This window comes from Hemitrygon akajei, chromosome 13 (assembly GCF_048418815.1).
Source record: "Hemitrygon akajei chromosome 13, sHemAka1.3, whole genome shotgun sequence".
Taxonomy (NCBI): domain Eukaryota; kingdom Metazoa; phylum Chordata; class Chondrichthyes; order Myliobatiformes; family Dasyatidae; genus Hemitrygon; species Hemitrygon akajei.
This window is the reverse complement of record NC_133136.1, coordinates 62,237,152-62,264,935: the sequence shown is the minus strand read 5'-3', so window position 1 is coordinate 62,264,935 and position 27,784 is coordinate 62,237,152. Positions and strand designations below refer to the sequence as shown.

At 42.6% G+C, this 27,784-nt stretch overlaps 1 protein-coding gene across 1 annotated transcript in view; it reads right to left on the bottom strand.

The window, feature by feature from the left end:
• LOC140737932 (BEN domain-containing protein 4) overlaps positions 1–27,784 on the bottom strand; it is a 72,128-nt gene that overhangs the window by 10,728 nt on the left and 33,616 nt on the right. The window contains exons 2-4 of the mRNA XM_073064751.1: positions 22,659–23,216; positions 20,970–21,061; positions 15,363–15,603 (exon numbers count right to left, since the gene is read on the bottom strand). Of these exons, the coding sequence (XP_072920852.1) occupies positions 15,363–15,603; positions 20,970–21,061; positions 22,659–23,216 (891 nt within the window). The remainder of the gene's footprint in view (positions 1–15,362; positions 15,604–20,969; positions 21,062–22,658; positions 23,217–27,784) is intronic.

Here is a 27,784-nt window from a genome sequence, read left to right as displayed (position 1 = left end):
TACCCTTCTGAGCCACAGGGCCAAACTCTGTGCCAGAGGGCTGTCCATTGTTGCTTCCCCCAGGAAGGCTGGCCCCCCCCAAACTGTACTCAAACAGGAGTACTTATTGTTAAGGGGACGGGCACAGGCGTACTCTCTAGTATCTGACTCCTGCCCTTCTCTCTCCTGACTGTCACCACTTATCAGTCTTCAAAGAATTCCAGCAGATTGGTCAGGCAAGATTTTCCCTTGAGAAAAGCATGCTGACTATACTCTATTTTTATCATGTGCCTCTAAGCACCCTGAAACCACATCATTAACAATTGACTCCAACAACTTCCCAACCACTGAGGTCAGACTAACTAGCCAATTATTTTCTTTTTTCTGCTTCTCCTCTCCCTTCCTGAAGAGTGGAGTGACATTTGCAATTTTCTAGTCTCCCGGAACCATTCCAGAATCTAGTGATTCTTGAAAGACCATGACTAATACCTCAATGATCTCTTCAGATGCTTCTTTCATGGGAAGAAACAATGCAGCAGAAAAGAAATTACAAGCTAATTTTCTTCCTTTCACTCAATAAAATTTATTTAAATTCACTTAATTGCTTACTGATATTTTAAGTGTCCAAGTTTTTAAGGGATTTTAATTTTTTTCTTGGATTTTTAATGCTCCTGAATATTTGTGAATGCATCAAGGTATTGGCTAATATTTAATCTCCAACAGATTCTACATCTGGGGATATAGAACAACTGGTTTGCAAAACAATTCTGGAGGCATAGCCTGTCTGATTTGATTAAAAAGGCTCTTTGCTGAGCAGGGCTCCCTTAGCAGCTAGTGAAGGTTACCCTTTCAAAGTTTGTACCTGACCCATTCTTGAAATGCTTGGGCTTCAATGGCAAATTAGTATGCATCGGGTTATAGATGCCTTGGCATCTCCTATAATCAAAGAGTATTGCTCTTTAAACTCACACGAAACAGATCTCTTTTCACACCTCCACTATTTGCCCACTACCTACACACTCCTCCCACTGGTTCTTGTCTCCAACTACCCCCCCCCCCCCCCCCGTCCTCAGCAATACCATCTCTTTCCTGATTCCATGCTCCATCTTCCTCTCCTATCAGGTCTCCAGCATTTTCAGCCCTTTGTCATTTCTCCCTATTACATCCCAGCTTCTGGCACTATTCCCAGTCTGTTCTTCTCTCAGTTCTTACCAGTTCTTACTCTATCCCTTTCCTTCATGTTTTTAGACTGGCCATCTCCCTTTTATCTTCCAACCAGATGAAAGGTCTTGATCCAAAATGTTGGCTATCCATTTCCTCCCCTTGATACGAGAGTTCCTCTCGTGTGTTGTGTTTTGTGTCAGATTCCATCTTGGATCTATACAAAACAGATGCACTGGGTTGTGGCCCTGGCAGGCAGTTGATACCACTGAAGCGGTCTTCCAGCATGAATATGGGGCAGATTGTACTGGTGATCAATTCTAAGAAAAGTCAGACCTAGTAGAAAACTGAGCCAGGCACAGCTGATATTTACCAGTTGTACACTGAATGATGCTATGCTCACTCTTTACTACACAAAATGGAGCTAATGTTTGCTCTTCACTGATCATCGACATCATTCAGGAATCAACAATAGGATGGCAATTGAAGTGTGAGGAGACAATGAGATGGCATTTCCGTACAAAGTCTGGTATCCCTTCAGTGACTTAATGTAAGACCACTTCTTCAGGCAGAATTTCATCATGTGAGCAATTGTAGCTACTGTCACAATTTGGGCTGTTCCTGAAGTCTCACTTGTGGTGCTGGAGGCCACATTCCCTCTGGCTTGTCTTCAAGTGGTTGTCCTTGTTCTGTGGAAGGTTAATGTGATTTGCAAGGCGAACAGGAAGCTGTCAGCCGGTGACCGTGGATTACAACCTTGCAGAGTTTCAGAGTCTGCCTGTGTGCTCCACTTTGTCATAAGCTGTCGTGGAATCTAGGCTCTGAGTGAGGGGTTAGTGACAGGGCCAGCTCAGTGCAGCTATGCCCTGTGAGAAACAACCGTCCTTTGACTATTCTAGTGTATGGCTATCTATTTCACAGAGGACAGCGTACCTTTTGAGAAGTGAAGTTTCAGTGTATAAAAATGCAGAATAATATTTAATTTATTGTGCGTGGTATGCATATCAATCACACTCCTTCCTGATGAATTTTCTTTCAAGTCCTAATCCAATATTAACTGAATTTTAGCATATAAAATTTAATGCCTAGGAATCAATATTAATTCTACACTGCACCTGATTACAGATCTTTGGTTTGTAATTAGCTAATTGTTCTAAGTTCTATCTTGCTTAAACTTTATATTAACCAGATTTTGCAAGCAATTCTATTATTTGTTCACGTCTAATGTGTCCTTCAGCTTGTCACAGACTTACACAGCATTGAAGCAGGCCCCGAGTCCCAATTTATCCAACTTGTCTACTTGAGTTAGTCCCATTTGCCCGCATTTGGCCCAAATCCTTTTGAATCTTTCCTATTCATGTTTCTGTCTAAATGTATTTAAACACCGTATTTACACCAGCCTCCACCACTTCCACTGGCAGCTTGTTCGGTATACCCACCACCATAAGTGTGAAAAAGTATCCCCTTTTAAATCACAAACAAGAAAAAATCTGCAGATCCTGGAAACCCAAACATTACACAAAAGTGCTGGAGGAACTCAGCAGGCCAGGCAGTGTCCATGGAAAAGAGTAAACAGTCGGTGTTTCAGGCTGAAACCCTTCAGCAGGACTGGACAAAAAAAAGATGAGGAATTAGAGTTAGAAGGTGGGGTGGGGGTGAGAGGTGAAATGGGGAGGGGAGGGGTGAAGTAAAGAGCTGGGAAGTTGATTGGTGAGAGAGATATAAGGCTGGAGAAGGGGAAATCTAATAGGACAGGACAGAAGGCCATGGAGGAATTAAAAGGGAGGTGAGCACCAGAGAGAGGTGATGGGCAGGTAAGGATAGAAGGTGAGAGAGGGAAATGGTAAAGAAGGGGTGGGGGTGGCGGCATTACCGGAAGTTCAAGAAATCGACGTTCATTCCATCAACTTGGAGGCTACCCAGATGGAATACAAGTTGTTGTTCCTCCAACCTGAGTGTGGCCTCTTCGTGACAGTAGAGGATGCCATGGACTGACATGTCAGAATGGGAATGGGAAGTGGAATCAAAAATGAGTGGCCACTAGGAGATCCCACTTTTTCTGGCATACGAGATTAGATTCATCAAGCTCCTAAACTCCATCTGCCAGAAAAAGCAGGATTTTATCGAGGTCACTGTTTCAATTCCACTTCCCATTTCCATTCCAACATATCTGTCCATGGCCTCCTCTACTGTCGCAATGAGGCCACACTCAGGTTGGAGGAGCAACACCCTATATTCCATCTGGGTAGCCTCCAACCTGACAGCATGAACATCGATTTCTCAAACATCTGGCAAAGGCCTCCCCCACCTCCTTCACCATTCCCCATTCCTATTTACCTCTCTCACCTTGTCTCCTTACCTGCCCATCACCTCCCTTTGGTGCTCCCCCCCCTTTTCTTTCCTCCATGGCCTTCTGTCCTCTCCTAGTAGATTCCCCCTTCTCCAGCCTTCTATCTCTCTCACCAATCAACTCCCCTCCTCCCACCTTCTAACTCAGACTCTTCATCTTTTTCTCTCCAGTCCTGATGAAGGGTCTTGGCCTGAAATGTCGACTGTACTCTTTTCCATAGATGCTGCCTGGCCTGCCAAATTCCTCCAGCATTTTGTGTGTGTTACCCCTTTTAAATCATTCTTCTCTTAAACCTATGCCCTTTAGTCCAATCTTCTTCCTTCTGTTCATTTCTTCTCAAAGCTGCGACTATTGGAGTATAAAAGTATAAATTTTGCTGTGTAACCAAAACTATGTAGTCAGTTTTGAAACTTGCTATTTGCTATTCATGTACCCAATTTAGTAGGAGAATGAAATCCTAAGAATGTAGAAGACAATGGTGTGTTAATGAGGGGTAGCTAAGAGATGTAGATTAGAACATGATTAAGTCACGAAATCTTAAGAATGTAGAAGACAATGGTGTGTTAATAAGAGGAAGAAAAGAGATGTAGATTATGTAGTCTGAGATTAGAACATGATTAAATCGATGGGTAGAAACAATAGTGGCGGATGTACTTGTGATACGCAACTATAGACCGATTGGATATACTAATGCAACTAAACCAGGAGATTGCTATAAAAAATGCTATGTCCAAGGATCGGTGGGCAATCAGCGACTAGCTCGATGACTGTCTCAGCTTTGATTTGCAAATTAAAGTTTAATACTTCTTGAAGAATCTTCTGCGTCTCCTGGTCATTTGTGGGGCACGAGAAACCACGACAAAATTGGCGACCGCGGCAGGACCGGAAAGAGACCCGCGGAAAGGAAACGGCAGATTGGGGATGCTTCCCAGTCCTCTAGGGACCCCCACAAGGCTAACACAATTAAGGGTGCACCCAAACAAAAGGTAAGCGCTTTTTGCGACAATTTGGACTAAGAATTCTGTTGGCTTTGAGGAGGTCTTGGAGTCTCAGAAGTGTGGAACCACCGCCGAAGGGTCTCTCCGGTCCAAAGAATCTGGCAGAATTGGGGGTTAACAGGAGGCTCAGAGGATTGATCAAGAACACTGCAGTGAGGGTAAGTACAAATAAGTTAATAAGAAGTTAAGTTAAGAAAAAGTCCACGTGGTGTTGGTAAATCCCTGTGGATACCGCTTCGTATAAAACGAAGGGCTGAACGGGCAGGGAAAGGAAAATAGGGAAAATCCTTGTGGATACCGCCTTAAGAGATAAGGGTCTGAATAGATGAAGTGCAAAGAGCAAGTTCTGTGGGTACCGCTCTGAATAGAGGTCTGTACGGGCAGAACAGAATAGACTCGGCATAGAATTAGAGTAAATAATATTATCCAGTAAACGAACTGTGAATCTCTGAAATACCTTAAAAAGAGAGAATAACATGACAGGTAAAGGAACGGCAGTAGAGATTCTGAGCAAAAAAATTCCCGTTAAATAAATATGAGATCACAAAAACTTCAGAAAAATGGGAAAAAAGAACCAAAAACCTGGTCACAAAGTGGCCAAGAGAAGGAACCTTTGATGTAAGTTTGTGCAAAGAAATGGAGGGACTAATTAAAAATTACAAACCAAAAGATAAATCTAAGAAAAGAGGGCAAAAAAGAGAACAAGAAATGGAAGTGCTAAAACTCTTCAGAACGGAGGGAGAAAGGCTGAGGAGGACAGGTAGAATATTGATTATAAGCGAGGAAGACACTAAGGTGCTGGAGAAACAGCCTGTTAGAGAGAGAGGGAGGTACAGTGAGAAGCTGGCTTCAGCTCCGTACCCGGACATGAAAGAAACAGAAAAGCCCCCTCCCTATAATGAAGAAGGAACCCCTAAGCAGTGCCCCCTGCTGACAGGTACAGTAAACATGCAGGGAGAAGTGCAAGTTTGGGATAATGAGGAGGAAAAAAAAACAATACGAGAAGGAAAAAGCGGCGATATGGAAGGAGATACAGGCAGAAAGGATAAAGGTGGAACAGGTAAAGAGAGAAATGGAAAAAGGGATTGAACGGATGAAATACTTGAGAGAGGAAAAGGAGTATGAGGAGTATCGGTTATACCATAGAAATAAACAGACTAGAAAAGAAAGTGGCTCATCAGGGCAGGAAGAGATGAGGCATTCAAGAAGAAGTGGAAAAAAGATAGGAGATGAGAGTCTTGGAGAAACACAAGAGAGAAGGGAATCAAGCTCGAGTAAGGATCATGAGGAGTCCCTGCCACAGGTGTACAGACACGGACAGGCAGAAAGAGAAGGTGACTCATTGGAGGAGCAAGAGTTAAGTGGAGAGAGAGAGAGGATGCGAGAATTTGTGGGGAAGAGGTAGGAGGCAGAAGCCTAGAAGAGCAGAAGGAGGCAGTCAGGGAGCGACTTGCGGAAGTAGAGAGAGAGCCAGATAAGTTACTGAGAGAGGATTGCCAGAGGAGATGCAAAAAATACTCCAGGGGCCAACCAAGTATTGAATCAAGACAGAAAGGAAGGACTCCACAGGGAGACCGAGGGAAGAAGAGGACCCCGGAGACATTTGTGTGGGAGGCAGTAAAGACATACCCTGAGACAGATGGGGAGTCAGGCGAGGAGGAGAGCCAGGGCAGGTGGGAAGAAGGAGGAAGAATGATGCCGTTGTTAGTAAAAGGATCAGGACAAGTGCAGTATATCCCTTGGAGATCCCAGGACCTAGAAGGGCTGAAAAACTCTGCCCAATCTACATGAAGGAGCAGGGAAATGGATTAGAGCCTTTGAAGAAGAAATGGCGGGACGATTATTGGCTACGGGAGATTTGAAGGCACTATTGATAAGGTTGATGGGAACCTCCAAATTTAACGAACTAATGGAAATGGCTGGCATAGTAAACTCGAACGACCCGAGAACTGATGGAGACGGGTTTGACAGAGTGAGGCAGAGGGTATGGCAGGCCCTCAGGAAGCTTTACCCACCCAAAGTGGATCCCAAAGCCTTAAAAGGGGATCCACTGGGAGACACTGAAAACCCAGCAGCCTACGTAGAAAACCAGTTGAAAAGGTGGAGACTGGAGACTGAGCAAGAGGTGGAAAATAGGTTATTTATGACCTCACTGTTCCGACATAGCATTTTGGATGCAATGCCTCCACAAGTAAAATCCAAATTGGAGGGAGTGGTTGGGCTGACGTCAATGACCCCACAAGAATTTAGAGACCACATAGTCCATGCAGTTGAGAAATACCGGAAAGACAAACGAAGGTTGGCTGAGCAGCAGGAAGAGGTGCAAAGAAAGTTAATACAAATGCAGCTCGAAGAACTCAAAAAGAAGGAAAAAGAGAAAAGCAAAAAGATGCTGCCAGCAACCACCGGTTCAAGCACAGCCATCAAACTGGACAAAGCACTGCTATATGGAGGGACCGATCATACTGTAAGACAAGGGCTGGAAAACCCCATGCCAATAATCGTCTTTGGGGGAGCATTCCCACAAATGCCCTATCAGGAACAGACTAAATTCAAACAGTCCAGACAGGACTGGAAGTCCCAAGGAGGGGGACAGAGGAGCTATGGGCAGAGGGGACCAGTGACGAAACAGGGGGAAAGAGAGGTAGAGAGATTGTGCTGGGAATGTAATCAGCTAGGTCACATGAGAAGAGATTGTCTGTTTACACCATGGCCTGTCACACACCAGCAGGAACTGATAAGAAGGGAACTAAAGTTTAGCCAAGGACCAGCCCCCACAGGCCCAAGCGGACCTGTGAATCCCTATGCGAGGTATTAGGGGTGCCTCGAGAACTCGAGTGGGAAGGGACATTACCCAATGATAACAAGGGAGGCAGACGAGGAACCCATTGTTCAGGTTATGTTAGAAGGGCAACTGACACCAATGATGATAGATACTGGAGCCACGTACACTTGTGTACAGCCACAGTATGCCCTTCATCTTCCCATGTCAGGAAAGTTTATTAAGACGGTAGGGTTCTCGGGGAAAACACAGTTGACACAGTGCACGGCTCCAGTGCGGTTGAGAATGGGAAATAAAGGAATTGTTTTGCCGGTGCTAGTGTTTAAAGGAACTCCGATTAATTTGTTAGGCAGAGATGCCTTATTGAAACTGGACTTAAAATTAGAATGCACCAGAAATGGGCTGAGTGTGGAAAGAGCAGGGGCTCAATTGATAGTGCGAGAAGACAAGAAGGCTAATGTCTTTTGGATAGGAGACATCGCAGATCAGATTCAGGAAACCTGGGAAAAATGGAAAAAGGGCGTGCAGGTTATATTACCCAGGGCTGTAATGCCCAAATCTGAGCTACATTGTACAGTGATCTTTGACGAGACTCAGAACAGGGAGTTAGAGGAGAGATAGCACCTGGAGGTATGTACCCAACAGCACCTGGAAGGGGAGGCTGTGATAATTGGAAAGCAAGGGGCAGCTTTACAAGTTAAGTGGAACACCTTTTTAGAAAAATGGTACAGGATACCGGAGGCTGTGCCCCACGTAACGTTGTTGGTAAATAAGGGATATCAGTCTAAAGACTTAGGACCTTTAGTTAAGAGTGCTGAAACCGTAACAGTGTGGAGGAAAATCACGCCAGAGGTGTGGATATCAGAAGACAACAATTGCATTAAAATAATGGTAAGTGTAGATATGGTAGGGACAGTGAGAGAGGTCGAAATAACTCCCCAACCACACCTGCCCTTGCTGGGAAAGGAAAGGGGCCAGCAGAAAGATAAAAGGTTAGATGAGGTGCCGTCTATTCTGTGGTCACAGCATGACACAGACGTAGGGAAAATAAAAACAGCTAGTCTGGTGGAAATAAGGCTAAAAAGGGGAGCAATTCCATCCAGGAGACCACAATACCCTCTAAGACCAGAAGCAGAAGAGGGAATAGCATCGACAGTGCAGGGGTTGCTTGAAATAGGAGTGCTTAAAAGAACAAACAGTCCATGCAATACCCCTTTGCTGCCGGTCTCAAAAGCAGATGAATCTAAGTGGAGATTGGGGCATGATTTGCGAGCGGAAAATGATGTGGTAGAGGACTGGCCAGCGGTAGTCCCCAACCCACACACGCTTTTGACTAATGTTCCACCAGAAGCAAGTTACTTTTCAGTGATTGATTTGTGTTCGGCTTTCTTCAGCATTCCTCTAGCCGATCAGTGTCAGTATTTGTTTGCATTTACTTACAGAGGTGCTCAGTATACCTATACCAGAATGCCACAAGGATTTAAACATTCACCACATGTTTTTAATCAGGTGTTGAAGGCAGACCTAGAGGGCATGCCGTTGGAAAGTACATTGTTACAGTATGTGGATGACCTGTTGATTTGTTCCCACAGCGAGGAACAGTGTGAGCAGGACACTATAACTCTGTTAGAGAAGCTAGCGCACGGAGGACATAAAGTATCCAAAAAGAAACTGCAATTTTGCACGCAGCAAGTGGAATACTTAGGCAGGGTAATATCCAAGGGAGTGAAGGCGATAGCACCAGATCAGATTGAGGCAATAACTAAGGCCCCAAATCCCCAGACTGTAGAGCAGATGATGACATTTTTGGGAATGGCAGGGTACAGCTCAGATTGGATAGGAGAATATGCTGAGATTGTGGCACCTTTGAGAAAGATAATGAAAGAAGCAGGACATACAAATTTGAAGAACAGCTTACAGTGGAATGGAGAGGCGGAGATAGCTTTCAATACTATTAAGCAGGAATTGCAGTCAGCACCAGCATTAGCTTTGCCTGACTACGAGAAGGTTTTTCATTTGTTTGTATCCAACCGACAGGAGGGTTATGTCACAGCGGTTCTAACACAAGAGACAGGCACAGGAAAAGCAAAGCAGCCAATAGCATACTACAGTACGAGACTAGATGAGGTGGCTCAGGGGTATCCACCCTGTTATCAGGGATTGGCGGCGCTGTACTATGCATATGAAAAGGCATCATCTGTAACTCTGGGCTATCCTGTGACTCTGTACACACACCACAAAGTAGCAGAATTGCTAGAAAGGGGGAAATTTGTGCTGACGCCAGCCAGGATAGCAGCTTATCAGATGCTATTGACATTTCCAGATATAACTATACAGAGATGCACTACCAGTAATATAGCCGATTTTGTTCCTTTGGACTATGAAGGAGAACCCCATGATTGTGTAGGGAAGACGATGGCATTTGCTAAATTGAGAGCAGATTTACGGTCAGAACCACTAGAGGATGCAGATAAAAAGGTTCTGTTCGTAGATGGCTCTTGTTATAGGGATTATGATGGAAATCACGCAGGGTTCTCAGTAGTGCAGCAGGATCAGTTGAGCTATAAGATTATTAGGATGGAGCCATGTCCCCAACCGTGTTCCGCCCAACTAGCGGAAATCAAAGCCCTGACAGCTGCATGTGAAATGATGGAAGGTGAGAAAGTGGACATCTATACTGATTCGGCATATGCTCATGGAGTATGCCATTTGTTCGGGGCAGTGTGGAAGCACAGAGGTTTTAAAAAAGGTAATGGAGATCCCATACAACATTGTCAGCTAATTCTAGACTTAATAAAAGCCATAATGAAACCTAAAGCATTGGCTATAGTAAAATGCCAGGCACATAAAAAGGGAAATGATGTAATAACAAAGGGCAATCAAGCTGCAGACGAGGCAGCCAGAAAAGCGTCTGGATGTACATCAGCTGTCATTGCCCCCCAGGTAAGCCTAACTCCAGAACCTGAGGTAGAGGACCTAATTGAAATACAAGGTAAGGCAACTTTGGCAGAACAGACAATGTGGAGAAAAAGGGGGGCCAAGCAGAACCCGGAAGGCTTGTGGAGCACGGAAGACGGTTTGTTGGTAGCGCCCACCCCTCTACTGACGATTCTGATTTCAGAAGCGCATGGGATGGACCATTGTGCAAGGGGGGAAGTGATAAAGAAAATAAAGAAGGATGGTTTTTGGTCACCTTATTTACAGGCTTCAGTGGACTTTGTTTTGTCACAGTGCGAGGTATGCGCACAAAATAATGTTCGGAAGGGAATTACAACCCCAATAGGTCACATTCCTGTACCTGAAGGACCATTTAAACATCTAGTGATCTATTACGTAGACATGATAAAGACAGTGAGAGGGAAAAGATACATGTTGGTAGTAATTGATCGATTTAGCAGATGGGTGGAGGCGGTACCTTCAAGAGATCAAGGGGCAAAGACAGTGGTAAAATTTCTGACAAATGAAGTGATCCCAAGGTTTGGAATACCTACAGAAGTTAGCTCAGACAATGGTTCAGCTTTTATCCAGAAAGTGGTCAAACTGGTACTACAGGCGCTGAGGATAAAGCAAAGGTTTGAATGTATATACCACCCTCAGTCGCAGGGCATGGTAGAGAGAATTAATGGAACCCTGAAAGCCAAACTAAACAAAATTTGTGCAACACTAAACTTAATTGGGTCGATGCTTTACCGTTAGCATTGATGAGTTACCGCATGCAAACTAATCGAGTGACATGCCTGACACCGCATGAGATGCTCACTGGGAAGCTATCATACCTGTGATAGGGGTAAGCAAAAATGTTGAATGGATAAACTATATATACTACAATCAACAGAGATTCATCAACTACACCGATGATGCACTGGAGGCCTTAGGGCAACAGCTGGATGCAACTAGCAGGATGGCGTGGCAAAACAGACAGGTACTGGATTGGCTTTTGGCAGAAAAAGGGTGTGTGTGTGTAATGTTTGGAGAACAATGCTGAACTTTCATACCGAACAATACTAGCCCAGAAGGGTCTTTCACCAGAGCAATGACTAAATTAAAGGATCTGCGGACGGAGGTCAAACAGAATGCAGGATTTGCACATCAGTTCTTTGATTGGTTGGAAAGTAGACTCGGAGGATGGGGAGCATGGCTGACTAAAATAGCAATAACTGTCAGTATTATATCGTTGAGCTGTGTGCTTGTGCTGTGCTGTTTTCTTCCTTGTCTCAAATCTCTTGTAGTGCGTGCTGCAACCAAACAATTTCCAATGCTCGTGGCAATTACTGAAGCAAGCTTAGTGGAGAAAGAAACACCGAAAATGTATCGTTACAGCCTGCAACACCTGCAGGATGAACAGGAGCAAAACGACAGTGTGGGAGTAGATTGTAAGGGCTGATGAGTCTTTTTCCCTGTCTCAGGTACAAAGGGACAGGTTTTTGGCTCAACGGCCCAGGGTAACAGGGAGAGAATACTTTGAGGTCTTGGCACAGAAAATTATAGTTTAACCCGAGATTTGGGAATAAGTGCTTGAGTTTATTGGGGCTTTTGTGCGCAGACTCTTAGTCTTCTTTCTCTGTGTGAGACCCTCTGGGTCTCAAAGGGGGGATATATTGGAGTATAAAAGTATAAATTTTGCTGTGTAACCAAAACTATGTAGTCAGTTTTAAACTTGCTATTTGCTATTCATGTACCCAATTTAGCAGGAGAATGAAATCCTAAGAATGTAGAAGACAATGGTGTGTTAATGAGAGGTAGCTAAGAGATGTAGATTAGAACATGATTAAGTCAATGGGTAGAAACAATAGTGGCGGATGTACTTGTGATACACAACTATAGACCAATTGCATATGCTAATGCAACTGGACCAGGAGATTGCTATAAAAAATGCTGTGTCCAAAGGATTGGTGGGCAATCAGCGACTAGCTCAATGACTGTCTCAGCTTTGATTTGCAAATTAAAGTTTAACCCTTCTTGAAGAATCTTCTCCGTCTCCTGGTCATTTGTGGGGCATGAGAAACCACGACACAACCTGCCTCTCATAAAGGGACCACACAAGAAACATAAACTTTCATATTTGTTTCACAGCTACCCCTTAGCACTTCACATTGTGGTTTAGATTGCCCAAGTAGCTACGTGGTTGGTCTAGACTGATCAGAAAACAACTAAGACTTCATTAAACCACAAAACATATATTAAATATCACTAGTGGTCCCCAAACAGCTGAAAACTTAAAGGTTTTATGTGGCCACTTTTTTAGGTACGTCCTATACCTAATAAGCTGGACACTGAGTGTATGTTCATGGTCTTTTGCTGCTGTGGCCCATCCACTTCAAGGTTCAATGTGTTGTCTATTCGGAGATGGTCTTCAGCACACCACTGTTGTAACACGTGGTTATTTGAGTTCCTGTTGCCATCCTGTCAGCTTGAAACAGTCTGGCCATTTTCTGCTGACCTCTCTCATTGACAAAGCATTTTCGCCCACAGAACTGCCTCTCACTGGAAATTTTTTGTTTCTTGCTCCATTCTCTGTCAACTCTAGAGATTATTATTGTGCGTGAAAATCCCAGGAGATCAGCAATTTCTGAGATACTCAAACACTCCCATCTGGCAGATTAGAAATTTGCATTATCGGGCAGTGTACGGGTGTACCTAATATAGTGGCCACTCAGTGTATATATTTTTCAAAAGAGAACAGTAGAGTGAAATGGAATTAGATGAGAGAGCACACAGTGTGATGTAACAATTAAAAACAATTGCACATGTTTATACTTTTGGCCACTTTTCTTCTAAGCCACTAGACTAGAGCTCATGAATTTCAAGCTCTTCGTCTTAGTAGAAAGAAAAATGTTTTCTGATAATCGAAAAATGACACCTCCTCAAAGGAAACACTTGTGACTTTTCACAAACAAGATAAAATCTGCCGATGCTGGAAATCTGAGCAACACACACAACAACGCTGGAGGAACTCAGCAGGCCAGGCAGCATCGGTGGAAAAAAGTACTGTCGACGTTTCGGGCCGAGACCCTTTGACAGGACTGCTGAAGTCCTTTTTTCCATAGATGCTGCCTGGCCTGCTTGGTTCCTCCAGCACTGTGTGTGTGTGTGTGTTACTTGTGACTTTTAATTTAACTATGTCTGTCTCCCTTTGGTCTAAAAGAGCCTTTTATCTGATCCTACTGTATTCCATCGTTTTCCATGAGATCACCATTACGAATGAACCCCTTCTGCCAAAGGGAAGATGTGCTGTGATTTTCAGTCCACTTTGCAGATGTTCAAGTATTCACCTGACAATGGGAGACAGGTTAAGATGTCCCTTTACGATGGGGAGAAACCCGCCGCACATTCTGGAAGTTAGGGTAGCCATTGTGTCAATGATGGATGGATCACAAGTGAGCCATTGTCACCCTGAATGAGTAGAGCTGTGCTGGCTTCATATCTGCACTTTATGGGGTAAGTAGATGGCCTCAGTACTTGTGAACAGAACTGTTTTCTGGAGTGAACAGCCAACATCGTTCTGTGGTTTCAATTGTAATTATTGTGACAGGCGACTTCTGCCCTTGTGGTTGGGGCCATACTAGCAGACATAAGCAGAGAGCTTTAGTCCTTCTGATAAGATTGCAGTCTTAGAGGCTGCAGAAATATAGGTAGGTTTCAGTGCACTTGGGGTTTCACAATTCTTCCCCTGGATTGCAGCTTTCCTCTCTTTGATTTAAATGCATAGAGATAATATAATTTCAAAGGAGAGTTTCCAAATGAGTGCTAGGTGGGGATTAATGATATGTAGTCCATATAATTCATGCATTAATTGCATATAAATGTTAATGTTTCGGAAACAGCCGTAAGAATCCTAGAGAAAAATCACATGGGATGCTAATGGCAGATTATTTTTATTTCTTAATTCTGAAAATATATTGGAAATATAAAACTAAAGATAAAACTAAACATCTAATTCTTCTTATAGGCAAATAATATTGCAGAATTAAGAATTATATCTTGACACCATCAAATTTCCAATGACATTGTGAAGAGCTTCGTGGTTTTCCATTAAGTTCTCGATTAGTAAGGGTGGTAAAAGTTATGGGCAGAAGGCCAGAGAATGGGGTTGAGAGGGAATATGAAATAGCCATGATTGAATGGCAAAACAGACTCGATGGGCTGAATGGCCTAAATCTGCTCCTATGTCTTATGGTCTTATAGTACTTAATATACACTGAAATGCCTGAACACAATTATTTGCCATTTGTGAGTGATTTAATGTGACAAAGTAATAAAAAACTCTCATTACTTGATTGAATATCCCCATCCATTGATTTTGATTGTGCAGTGACTTCCCTGCCCCAGCATTTTGTCAGTGACACATCTTCACATTAGCTCAGGCTATTTCCTGATGCATAAAGGAGATGAACCTGAACCTGGCCTGATCTTTGGCATCTGCCCTCTCAAGCAGTAGCATCAGCAGTGGGTATTTGCTGTTTATATCTTTGCTCAATACCCAGCACTTGCATAATATGCTCCGGCTTTAACTGAATCAGCTACTGCATCACCGATCAGGAGCTTTCTCGTTCATGGTATTCATTCAGTGTCATATCAAAACATACTGTAAGCTTAAATGAAAGGCACCAGCTGAGGGATAAATATAGGATCCTGTTCATTGAAAGGAAGTGTTTCAGTTCCTTTAAGTTCTATACATCCCCTTGCTGCTGGTCACCTTCAGCCCCCAACATCCTATCCCAGTCCAATTGTGATCTCGTCCCTTCCCAGCAGCCAATCATGACACCCTCTCAACCCGCTCCCAATCACTCACCACCAGGAGCTTCCAGTCCTCCTCACTCATTGCACTCTTGACTGTTATACCTCTCTTGCCACCCCAGATCATGCTGCCCCCCAGCCTGCAGCTTGCCTGGCTTCGTTCACTCGCTCTGATGCTGTGCTTCAGAAGGAGAGAACTTTGCGCTCGCAATGTGCGCAACGCCAATTCTATTGCGTGAAGCAGGAAGCATACATGCAAAGCACGCAATGCTATTCAACAATTCTTTCTCAGCTGTTTTGCGCGTCTGTATCTACATCCCTTCTGGAAAGTGAGCACTGTAACTTTATTCCGTACCTCGGAGGCAGGTCACTTTGACTGGGTCGAGAGGGCGTCTCTCAGGCCCTGGCTCCCCAAGTGGCATTGATCGCTTCCTTTTCCCCAGGCCACACGAATACTTCAGCTCATCTGTTGTGAACACATATCTAATGAGGTAACGGAGTAGTCGACGGCCATCTTTCTTAGATGAATTGACAGCCTCGTCCCATTGTTTACTGGTGATATAGACTGGATAGTTGGTCAACAACTGTTTGTTCCCCTGAAAATTGAAGATAAGAAACATTTGAAAACAAGTCCATAATAACTGCATTTAACATAGGAAATCAACACTACATTTAAAACTGCTTCTTCTTTTACTCAGTATCATCAGGCAACAAAATCCTTTCAGAACTTAATGAAATTATAAAGATTACTAAAAGAATTATATAGACACTCACTCAAATTGTAATGCGTTAGTAAATCAATTTTGTACTGCTTTCAGTTCAAGGAATTCCCTATATTCCCTATAGTGGAGGAAGATGGGATCGTGGCTATCACACATACAAAGCTGCTTCAATGGAATTGGTTTATTATTATCAAATATACCAAACACAGAGAAAAACTTTACTTGTATACTGTTGATACAGATCAGATCAATACACAGTCCATTAAGGTAGAGCCAGGGAACACAATAATGCAGAATAAAGAATGCTACAGAGAAATGCAGGTGAACAAAAAGGTGAAAATTCACAAGGTAGAGTGTGAATTCAAGAATCCAACTAGGGAATAACTTAATAATGTTATAGCACCGTGTAGAAGCTGTCCTTGAGCCTGGTGGCATGTGCTTTCAAGCTTTTGGACCTTCTGCCCAGTGGAAGAGGGGAGAAGAGGGAATGTCAATTCAGAACAAAATGGTGGACATTATTGGAGTATAAAAGTATAAATTTACCAAAACTATGAAGTCAGTTCTGAGCTTGCTCTTTGCAGTTCTGAGCTTCCTATTTGCTATGCATGTACCCAATTTGGTAGGAGACTGAAGTCTTGAGATGACAATGGTGTGTTAATGAGAGGTAGCTACAGAAAGAGCTTGCTATTTGCTATGCATATATCCTAAAAATGTAGAAGACAATGATGTGTTAATGAGAAGTAGCTAAGAGATATAGATTAGAACATAATTAAGTCAATTGATAGAAACAATAGGGACAATGATGTACGTGAGGTACGTGTAATACGCAACTATAGATCGATTACATATGCTAATGCAACTGGACCAGGAGATTGCTATAAAAAATGCTGTGTCCGGGGATCGGTGGGCAATCAGCGATTAGCTCAATGACTGTCTCAGCTTTGATTTGCAAATTAAAGTTTAACCCTTCTTGAAGAATCTTCTGCGTCTCCTGGTCATTTGTGAGGCACGAAAAACCACGACAACATCACTGTGACTCTGTACAGAGTGCTGCTCAGCCCATGTCTAAAGTACAATGCTTAACTCTGTCCCTCCGACATGACAGGCGATAAAGTGGTTATGAAATAAGGCCCACAGGACAGCAACAAGAATAATGCCTAGCTTTACTTATCTAAAGATATTTAAAGGTTCTTACACCTTTTGCTGGGCTTAGTTGCAACAATGTACAACGCAAAACAGATAAAATGAAAGCACATAACTTATTGGATCAAAAACTGAGCTTTTAGACTAACCCAAAAATCTTCAGAAATACAAACTGTTACTGTCAAATCATACAGTCATTAGTCATTGAGGTCATATTTGGGAATTACCATATCCTTTAACCATAATTTAAATTACAAACAATATTTAGAAATCCTGGATGTATTACTTGCTAACGCACTGAAAACTGACACAGAATTAACCAGTGTTAAGATAGAACATTAAAGTACACAATAGGCCTTTCGGCCCATGATGTTGTATCTACATTTTAACCTTCTCTAAGGTCAATCTAACTCTTCCCTCCTACATAACTCTCCATTTTTCTATCATCCATGTGCCTATCTAAGAGTTTCTTCAATGCCCCTGATGTAGCTGCTTCTACCAGTCCCCTGGCAGAGCATTCCATATACCCACAGCCCATGTGTAAAGAACTTACTGAGAAGGAAAAAATTAAAACGAAACTAAAGAAAACACTGCTCACGCAATCACAGTGTTACAGAACATTGTCAAAGAAGACTGGTGAGAAGCAGGACCACAAGGTCCTGGGGATTACTGCCTGTGCCATGCGATAGTGAGCATAGAAATAGAGGGAGGTGGAGGATAAATGCATGGCTGAGGGATTGGAGCAGGGGGCAGGTATTCAGATTTCTGGATCATTGGGATCTCTTTTGGGGCAGGTGTGACCTGTACAATACAGATGGGTTGCACTTGAATCCGAGGGGAACCAATATCCTGGCGGGGAGGTTTGCTAAGGCTGTTGGGGAAAGTTTAAACTAGAATTACTGGGGGAAGGGGTTGGGAACTGAACTGAAGAGACGGAGGAGGGGGTGTTTGGCTCACAAATAGAGAAAGTTTGTAGGCAGTGTGAGAGAGAGGATAAGCGGGTGATAGGGAAGGGATGCACTCAGGCTGATAGTTTAAGATGTGTCTATTTTAATGCAAGGAGTATCATGAAAAAAGGGGATGAGATTGGAGCATGGATCAATACTTGCAGCTGTGGTATTGTGGTCATTACAGAGACTTGGATGGCTCAGGGGCTTGGATGGTTACTTTGACTGCCAGGCTTTAGATGTTTCAGAAAGGACAGAGAGGGAGGCAAAAGAGGTGGGGGCGTGGCACTGCTGATCAGAGATAGCGTCACAGCTGTAGAAAAGGAGGAGGTCATGAAGAGATTGTATACTGAGTCACTGTGGGTGGAAGTTAGAAACAGGAAGGAGTCAATAACTCTACTGGGTGTTTTTTATACACCCAATAATAACAGGGACATTGAGAAGCAGATAAGGAGACAGATTCTGGATTGGTGTAATAATAACAGGGTTGTCATGATGGGAGATTTTAATTTCCCCATTATTGATTGGCATCTTCCTAGAGCAAGGGGTTCAGATGGGGTGGAGTTTGTTAGATGTGTTCAGGAAGGTTTCTTGACACAGTATGTAGATAAGCCTACAAGAGGAGAGGCTGTACTTGATTTGGTTTTGGGAAATGAACCTGGTCAGGTGTCAGGTCTCTCAGTGGGAGAGCATTTTGGAGATAGTGATCACAATTCTATCTCCTTTACCATAGCATTGGAGAGGGATAGGAACAGACAAGTTAGGAAAACGTTTAATTGGAGTAAGGGGTAATATGAGGCTATCAGGTGGGAACTTGGAAGTATAAATTGGGAGCATATGTTCTCAGGGAATTGTATGGCAGGAATGTGGCAAATGTTCAGGGGATATTTGCGTGGCGTTCTGCATAGGTACATTGCAGTGAGACAGGGAAAGGATGGTAGGGTACAGGAACTGTGGTGTACAAAGGCTGTTGAAAATCTAGTCAAGAGGAAAATAAAAGCTTAAAAAGGTTCAAAAAACTAGGTAATGATAGAGATCTAGAAAATTATAAGGCTAGCAGGAAGGAGTTTAAGAATGAAATTAGGAGAGCCAGAAGGGGTCAAGAGAAGGCCTTGGCAAGCAGGATTAGGGAAAACCCCAAGGCATTATATAAGTATGTGAAGAGGAAGAGGATAAGATGTGAGAGAATAGGACCAATCGAGTGTGACAGTGGAAAATGTGTATGGAACCGGAGGTGATAGAGGAAGTACTTAATGAATATTTTGTTTCAGTATTCACTACGGAAAAGGATCTTGGCAATTTTAGGAATGACTTATAGTGGACTGAAAAGCTTGAGCATATAAACATTAGGAAAGGGGATATGCTGGAGCTTTTGGAAAGCATCAATTTGGATAAGTCACCGGGACCAGTCGAGATATACCCTAGGTTACTGTTGGAGACAAGGCAAGAGATTGCTGAACCTCTAGCAATTATCTTTTCATCATCAATAGGGAAAGGAGAGATCCCAGAGGATTGGAGGGTTGCAGATGTTGTTCCCTTATTCAAGAAAGGGAGTAGAGACAGCCCAGGAAATTATAGACCAGTGAGTCTTACTTCAGAGGATGATAAGTTGATGGAGAAGATCCTGAGAGGTAGGATTTGTGAACATTTGGAGAGGCATAATATGATTAGGAATAGTCAGCATGGCTTTGTCAAAGGCAGGTTGTGCCTTACGAGCCTGATTGAATTTTTTGAGGATGTGACTAAACACATTGATGAAGGTAGAGCAGTAGATGTAGTGTATATGGATTTCAGCGAGGAATTTGATAAGGTACCCCATGCAAGGCTTATAGAGGAAATAAGGAGGCAAGGGATCCAAGGGGACATTGCTTTGTGGATCCAGAATTGGCTTGCCCACAGAAGGCAAAGAGTGGTTGTAGACAGGTCATATTCTGCATGGAGGTCAGTGACCAGTGGTGTGCCTCAGATATCTGTTCTGAGACCTCTCTATTTATGATTTTTATAAATGATCTGGATGAGAAAGTGGAGGGATGGGTTAGTATATTTGCTGATGATGCAAAGGTTGGGGGTGTTGTGAATAGTGTGGAGGGCTGTCTGAGGTTACAGAGGGACATCGATAGGATGCAAAACTCAGCTGAGAGGTGGCATATTGAGTTCAACCCAGATATGTGTGAGGTGGTTCATTTTGGTAGGTCAAATATTATGGCAGAATATAGTATTAATGGTAAGACTCTTGGCAGTGTGGAGGATCAGAGGGATCTTGGGGTCCGAGTCCATAGGATGCTCAAAGCAGCTGTGCGGGTTGACTCTGTGGTTAAGAAGGTGTATAGTTTCTTGGCATTCATCAATTGTGGAATTGAATTTAGGAGCCGAGAGGTAATGTTGCAGCTATATAGGACCCTGGTCAGACCCCACTTGGAGTACTGTGCTCAGTTCAGGTCGCCTCACTACAGGAAGGATGTGGAAACTATAGAAAGAGTGCAGAGGAGATTTACAAGGATGTTGCCTGGATTGGGGAGCATGCCTCATGAGAATAGGTTGAGTGAACTTGGCCTTTTCTCCTTGGAGCGACAGAGGATGAGAGGGTGACCTGATAGAAGTGTACAAGCTGATGAGAGGCATTGATCTTGTGGATAGTCAGAGGCTTTTTCCCCAGGGCTGAAATGGCTAACACGAGAGGGCACAGTTTTAAGATGCTTGGAAGTAGTTACAGAGGAGATGTCAGGGGTAAGTTTTTTTTACACAGAGAGTGGTGAGTGCGTGGAATGGGCTGCCGGCGACAGTGGTGGAGGCGGATACAGTAGGGTTTTTTAAGAGACTCTGGATAGGTACATGGAGCTTAGAAAAATTGAGGGCTATGGGTAACCCTCGGTAATTTCTAAAGTAAGTACATGTTTGGTACAGCTTTGTGGACCGAAGGGCCTGTATTGTGCTGTAACTTTTCCATGTTCTTCTGCATGCTAAGAAAAAACATCAGATACTGAAAGTCTGAAATAAAGCAGGAAATGCTGGATGTTCCCAGCAGTCAGGCTGTACCTGTGGAGACAGAAGCAGCAGTTATGCTTCCGAGTGAAATTGACATTTAATGAGATCGCTCTCTCTAAACCACAAGAGCGCATCATGAAGTTGTTCTTTCTCGAAAGTACTTACCTCTGGTGGCTGCTCCTCTGAGACTGGTTGAACAAGTTGGTTGTGATGCTGAAGGACAGTCTTGTAATAATCAAGAACAGTCTGGCAGGGCACTGCATAGATTAAAATCATTTCAAATAATCACCTAATACAATCATGAAATATTAATAGAATGAAAGACTACTTCATCATTCAACTAGGTGAAATCTTACAAAGATTAAAAGGTTATTTTCAGGACTATCCAATTATAATAATTATAAGATGCTAACCAGATGACTTTCTGTACTCTTACAGCATATTCCAGACACACTTAACTCCCAGCAAGGAAGAGTTTCTGTTAATAACAAGTTATCGACAAACCTCTGTGAAGTTATTGCATCATGGGACATCTGTGAAGATTGATATCATTCAGATAAAATTAAAGTCTTGTAAAATCTGGCCCATTAAAGCAGAACTTACAGTAAATTCACTTTGCCTTACACTGTGAATAGATAGATAGATAGATAGATAGATAGATAGATACTTTATTCATCCCCATGGGAAAATTCAACATTTTTTCCAATGTCCCATACACTTATTGTAGCAAAACTAATTACATACAATACTTAACTCAGTAAAAATATGATATGTATCTAAAATCACCCTCTCAAAAAGCATTAATAATAGCTTTTAAAAAGTTCTTAAGTAGTTTACTTAAATACATTGAGTCCTAACCCCAGCACTTTAACATATCTTACTCCTGGCGGTTGAATTGTAAAGCCGAATGGCATTGGGGAGTATTGATCTCTTCATCCTGTCTGAGGAGCATTGCATCGATAGCAACCTGTCACTGAAACTGCTTCTCTGTCTCTGGATGGTGATATGTAGAGGATGTTCAGGGTTTTCCATAATTGACCGTAGCCTACTCAGCGCCCTTCGCTCTGCTACCGATGTTATACTCTCCAGTACTTTGCCCACGACAGAGCCCGCCTTCCTTACCAGCTTATTAACAGCTGTGAGCATTGTACCATACAACTGCCAGTTTTACAAATGAAATAGGCCAAGAGGTACGTTTGTAGAACACGTGTATTGTTGCTGGAGTTACTAGAATCTAATCAGAAAGTACTGTGTTGTCAAGATTTAGAATTAGTGCATAGAGCAAAAGAATGCAAGAAAATAAGAGCAGTTGATCACTCAGCCCCTTGTCTGTCCTATCACTGAATTACGATCATGACAGATACCTCCTGTTTCGTATCAGTTCTCTATAACCCTCAATTCATTGACCTTTATCTATCTCCACCTTCAATGTATCTAGTGACCTGTCTTCCACCACCCCCTGGGACAGGTTATTCCACTGATTCATTGCTCTCAGAGAGGAAAGGAGAAACCAGATCACATTAATCCATCCCAGTTTCATCTTGTCAACAAATTAGTGCCACGGTCACAGCACCCAGGGTAAAATGTGTGCTTGACCAAACTGCAACTATTGCATTTTGTGTTTCCAAGGAAAGTACTCCTGTAACATTAGCTTCTGTCCTAAAATTGAACTGATTTCCTAAAATTAAATCTGATATTCTAACACGTGATAAAATTGATATTTAAGAAGATTCATTTCAATCACAGAATTTCCCCTCTGCCTGTAAAATAATTGGTGTAAAAGGTGTTAACAGTTGTCATCTACCATGGCTATGGTGGAACTGTAATAGAAAGACTGGTTTAAGCACTACGTACCTGGAATGTTATCCAAGGTTCTCCTCAGCTCCTCATTTTCCTGTTGGAGTAAAACTACTTCCTGTTCCAGCTCTTGGCACCTCTGACAGTAGCCATCCTCTTCTTCCTCCTCAGGAAATGTTGATGATGGATGGACATGAGATTCTGATGTTGCTGGGGATGTCCACCCTCCCATCGTGTGGGTAGGAGATGTGGAAAGTGGATCCATTTCTGTCATGTGACTGCACTCACTTCCTTCTACATTACTCTGTGAAGGTCGCCCTCCAGTCAGGAGGTAACTTTGAAGGGAATCAGTAAATACCCGTAGCAAGGCTGAGGTCTGATGTCTCTTCTGCACATACTCCAGTTCCATCTCGGGGTTGCCCGCTGTCTGTGGCTGCACGGGGTCACCTCGGACAAGTTGGCATTGTCCTGTGTGCTCATCATAACATCCACTCTCTCTTTTCACACATGAAATAACTTGAGGGTGGCTGGTGTCCAGAAGTTTTCCATTGTCCTTCAGGAGAGTCAGGACTCGACTGCATTGTTGTGCAAAGGCATCAAGTATTAAGCGGCTCTCTGTGGCGCAACAGAAAAACACAATGTTCTACAAGTTAGCAAGAGCAAAGTCTTCTGATCGGCCACCACACCTCCTCCCCAACCTTCTATTTCTCCACCCGACTAATTGTCTTACCATGGCTTCCGTTGCTCTAGACCAGGGTTTTTCAACCGGGGTTCCACGGAACCCTAGGGTTCTGCGAGTGATTGTGATTAAAAAAATAACTATCTTTTTTTGAACTTCATGCAACGTGCAATGGTAGCACTCACAGTGGTGGGTCGTGACCGAGCAGACCCATTAGCAATCTTGTTAGAGGTCCCTCAGCACAGAGTGACAGTGTTTATCATTACAGTGACAGTGTAGGACTGTGTTTATCTGTTTGAGTCCATTCTCAGTTTTGATGTGAGATAGGGAAGGCCATTGATGACTGGTTAGTGCTGTATTGCATGGAGGGGAGTTTGGTAGACTGATGAGGAGTGTGAAGTGTGTTTTCCAAGCACTGAATGGTCTTGGCCAACTTGGGCTGTGAGATCAGCCTCTCCCTCCTGAATTACATCCCCCAACTTCCCGTTACGCACCGCTGACTGACTTATGGAAGCAAACAAACTCTATAAGTGTAGTGGAAATCTGGACAGAGAATTTCACTCTAAAGAAGGAATTTTTATGCGCCATAGCTCAGCTCTTGTAAACATTGCAAAAGATGGATTGCGTAGGTTAGAAGTGAATTGTATTGTGAAGTTTTTGAGGTTTTCTCATTCATTTACTATGTCACTCTTTTTTATATTTTATTAACCCCTGCTTTGGCTTATGGTTTTTAGTAACTTTACTATTCAACATTGTCAATAAATTTTCATGTTGTAAATAGCATTAATTAAAATCAATTTACAAAAAAACTGCAGATGCTGGAAATGTGATATAAATGTACTGAGTACGTTGACTTGGAAATACAGTGGGTTAAGTCAGTTATTTAACAGACATTTGTTATGTTTACCTTATGAGGTTTTTTTTAAACATTTGTGAAAGGGAAAGAAAGAGATTAATTTCAAGAATGGTAAGCTAGGTTTAGCAATCTGTTTTTTTCAAGAAAGGTTGGCTAAAAACTCCTTCTCTACTCAAAAGAGCAATGACAAATATTTTGGGATTATGATATCTACAGCTTACTGATTATGCTACTATACCGCGAGCTGCAGGTATCATAACTTTTACGCAAGGGTTCCCTGAGACCTGAAAATTATTTCAAGGGTTCCTCCAGGGCAAAAAGGTTGAGAAAGGCTGCTCTGCACGGAGAAGTGGTTAAACGCTGGAAGTTTGGAAATGTGCTATGCTCACTGATATCACTTAACTGATAGACAAATCAACACTGAATGCCATCCCCAATGGAATGATTTGCTAAGACAATTCTGGCTTCCTGTTTAACACTAATAGATACACTCAACTACCATTATGTAGTATTCTGAACCTGAGAAACCACCACATTGATTAATCCTACAGGATACAGGTTTCTTTTTAGATTAAGCCTACATACATTACAACAGCCTATGATCAGTACATGCACTGAACTTGCAGCAACATCTTTGTTACCATAATGCAATAATTATTTGGCAGATAACTGCACTCACCACAATTCTATCAAATGATAACACCCACTGCATACACTCTAGTCTGTCTAATTTAAAGTTGATCACTCATATTTTTTGAGCAAATTATTTTTTAGAACAAGAAGTAACCAAGTTATCAGAGGTAGAATGGGGATACTTCTTCCTGAATTTCAGTAAGGTATAAATAATAAAAGATTTGTCTTCAGTTTGAGAGGATATGACTTGTATATTCAAGGTGGAGATCAATTAAATTTTAGATATTAAGAGAATCTAAGCATATCAAAGCAGGGAAGTATCGCTGAAGTAAAAATTTGCCATGATTTCACTGAGTTGTGGAGCTGACGTGGCGGGGTGGTGGGGGGAGGGGGTCTAATATCTCATATCTGTTTCTATTGATTATGTTCTTTTGTTCACTAGCTGCTGTCGGTGTGGTTCCAGCTGCTGCTAGGATTTGGGCACAGCTGCTTCCCTTCTGGGATTGACAGTGACCTTCTTCCGTGCTGGAACTCCATCCTATCTTTGGGCTGCTCTGGTTTGAGTTGGAGTGATTCCAATTGCTCTTGGATTGGTGTAGTCCTCTACTAGAATGACTCCAGCTCCAATTCTTGTCGGCATGAAGTCATCAACTGGTCTACAGATCTTGACAGGAGTTAGCAGTCTAGTGCCAATGCCATGTTGAGAGCAGCGTAGTGCCTTGGACACAAGCCCATTTATAGTTACTGCTCACAGTGCAGCAGGTGAGATCTTATAGTCATTTCATTGCATTGTAATTAAAGTAGAATAAGAGTAAGATTAAAACGGGAACTATTAACTGACCCCAGTGAAAGGACCATTGAAAAAGTAGTGACTGTAGAGTGATTTGGTCACATTGAAATACTGTACATTATATTCAAATGGGTTGGCGCGTGGCCTAGTGGATAAGGCATCGGTCTAGTGATCTGAAGGTCACTGGTTTGAGCCTCAGTTGAGGCAGCGTGTTGTGTCTTGAGCAAGGCACTTAACAACACATTGCTCTGCGACATCACCGGTGCCAAGCTGCACGGGTCCTAGTGCCCTTCCCTTGGACAACATCGGTGGCGTGGAGAGGGGAAGGCTTGCAGCTTGGGCAACTGCCAGTCTCCCATACAACCCTGCCCAGGCCTGCGCCCTGGAAAAACCTTCCAAGGCACAAATACATGGTCTCACAAGACTAACAGATGCCTATACATATTCAAATAGGTTAATTATCTCTTTTTAGTGATAAGCAATCAAAATACAAGCTTGCTGATCTGGGTCACTCCCCACAAAAATATCACAAACACAAAATACTGCTGATGCTACAACCTAAGATAAAAGAGAGTGCTGGAATTCCTCAGTAGGGCAGAGAGTGACTGTGAAGAAAGACAATCGCACTAGAACATGGTGACCTTCCATCACTAATGCAGGTAGACTTGCTGAACATTTACAAAATGTATCCAATGAGCATGGGTTTATAGATGAAAAATAAATGCTGGGTATGCACATCTGTAAAGATATAAGGTGAAATAATATATTGGGTGTAAACCCTTCCTCAGAGCTCAGGAATGGGAATAAGCGAGTCCTATGATGAAACCAAATGAACAAAGGGGAAAAGCCCTTAGAGTTTGCTTTCTCTGTCACCAAGTGAGGACTGCCAGTTTGGAGAATTTATGTTTATCTCCTCATTTAGCTGAGAGTCAAAAGTAAACAGAAAATACAAAAAAAAACTGCAGATGCTGGAAATGTGATAAAAATGTACTGTGTACGTTGACTTGGGAATACAGTGGGTTAAGTAGTATGTGAAAAGAACAGTTTCGCATAACACTGCTGTCTGTTGATCATAACCAACATATCACACTCTTAACTCATTTGCAAATGCCCTTAATTGAAGTGCCTGAATAAAACTTCTAAAAGATAGTTGAACTGAAGCAGGTGTCATTACACAATTTACAAAAATGGGACTGAAAAAGATCTTCACTGTACATTATGCAAATAACTGGAGAAAAATACATTAGTGATTCTGTATAGCTATTATTCTGCAAAGTCATTATTTCTAGTCCAAGAGAGCTGTACTTTGGCAAGTCCACATCATCTTTTCTTTATCTTGTCAAGTCATCATTTCCTGTTTGCAATGTAGAATTGACTCATTTTGGTCTACTGCTCTATTAATTTAACCCCATTGTACACAGATATTTTCTGCTTTACTTTGAGAGAGATGACTGAATATTTTTGACAGTCTTGAGTGTTAGGAGCTCTCCTCTCCTCCAAAGTTACTGAGAAACTACTTAGTGTTTAATCTCAGAACTAGCCCAATCTCACAATATTATTGTCATTTTCCTTGTCTTTTGCCTGATGAAGCAGAGATAAATTACCATTTATGCGAATAGATTTAAACTAGGAAAGGATTGGTAATTGGGGTTTGGGCAAGTCAGCAGAAGGTAGGGAGAGTTGTTGCGAGTTTGAGGGAAGGTTGCTGATCAGAGAAGTGGAAAGACTGAAGGCTTTCTTAATGGGCTGAAGTGAATTTTTTCCACTTTGCTACAAGAAATGTTGTAATGCGCCTTCATGCAGCAAAGTCTTCCCTTTCTATCTCACGTTCACTGCCCGGCTTTCCAAACCCAGACAATAGCGATTAACACACTCCCAGATACACCATGGGATTTGACTTATTTATGCTCATGAGGTATCCCATGCACTAGGCAAGACACACAGATACTCAAGTACTCGTTGCCTTAAAAACAACAATCATGTGAGGATAATTGTAACATATTTCTCATATTTAAATTCTTATTCCACCTGTCATGGGTGGATCAATGTAAAAGTTGGAATATTTAATAAAAACCTGAACGGGATATGGGGCCACATGGGAATGGGAACACAACAGCATAGCGGTTAGTGTAATACTATTATAGTGACAGTGACCCGGGCTCAATTCCGCTGTTGACTGTTAAGACTTTGTACATTCTCCCCATGAGTATGTAGATTTCCTCTAG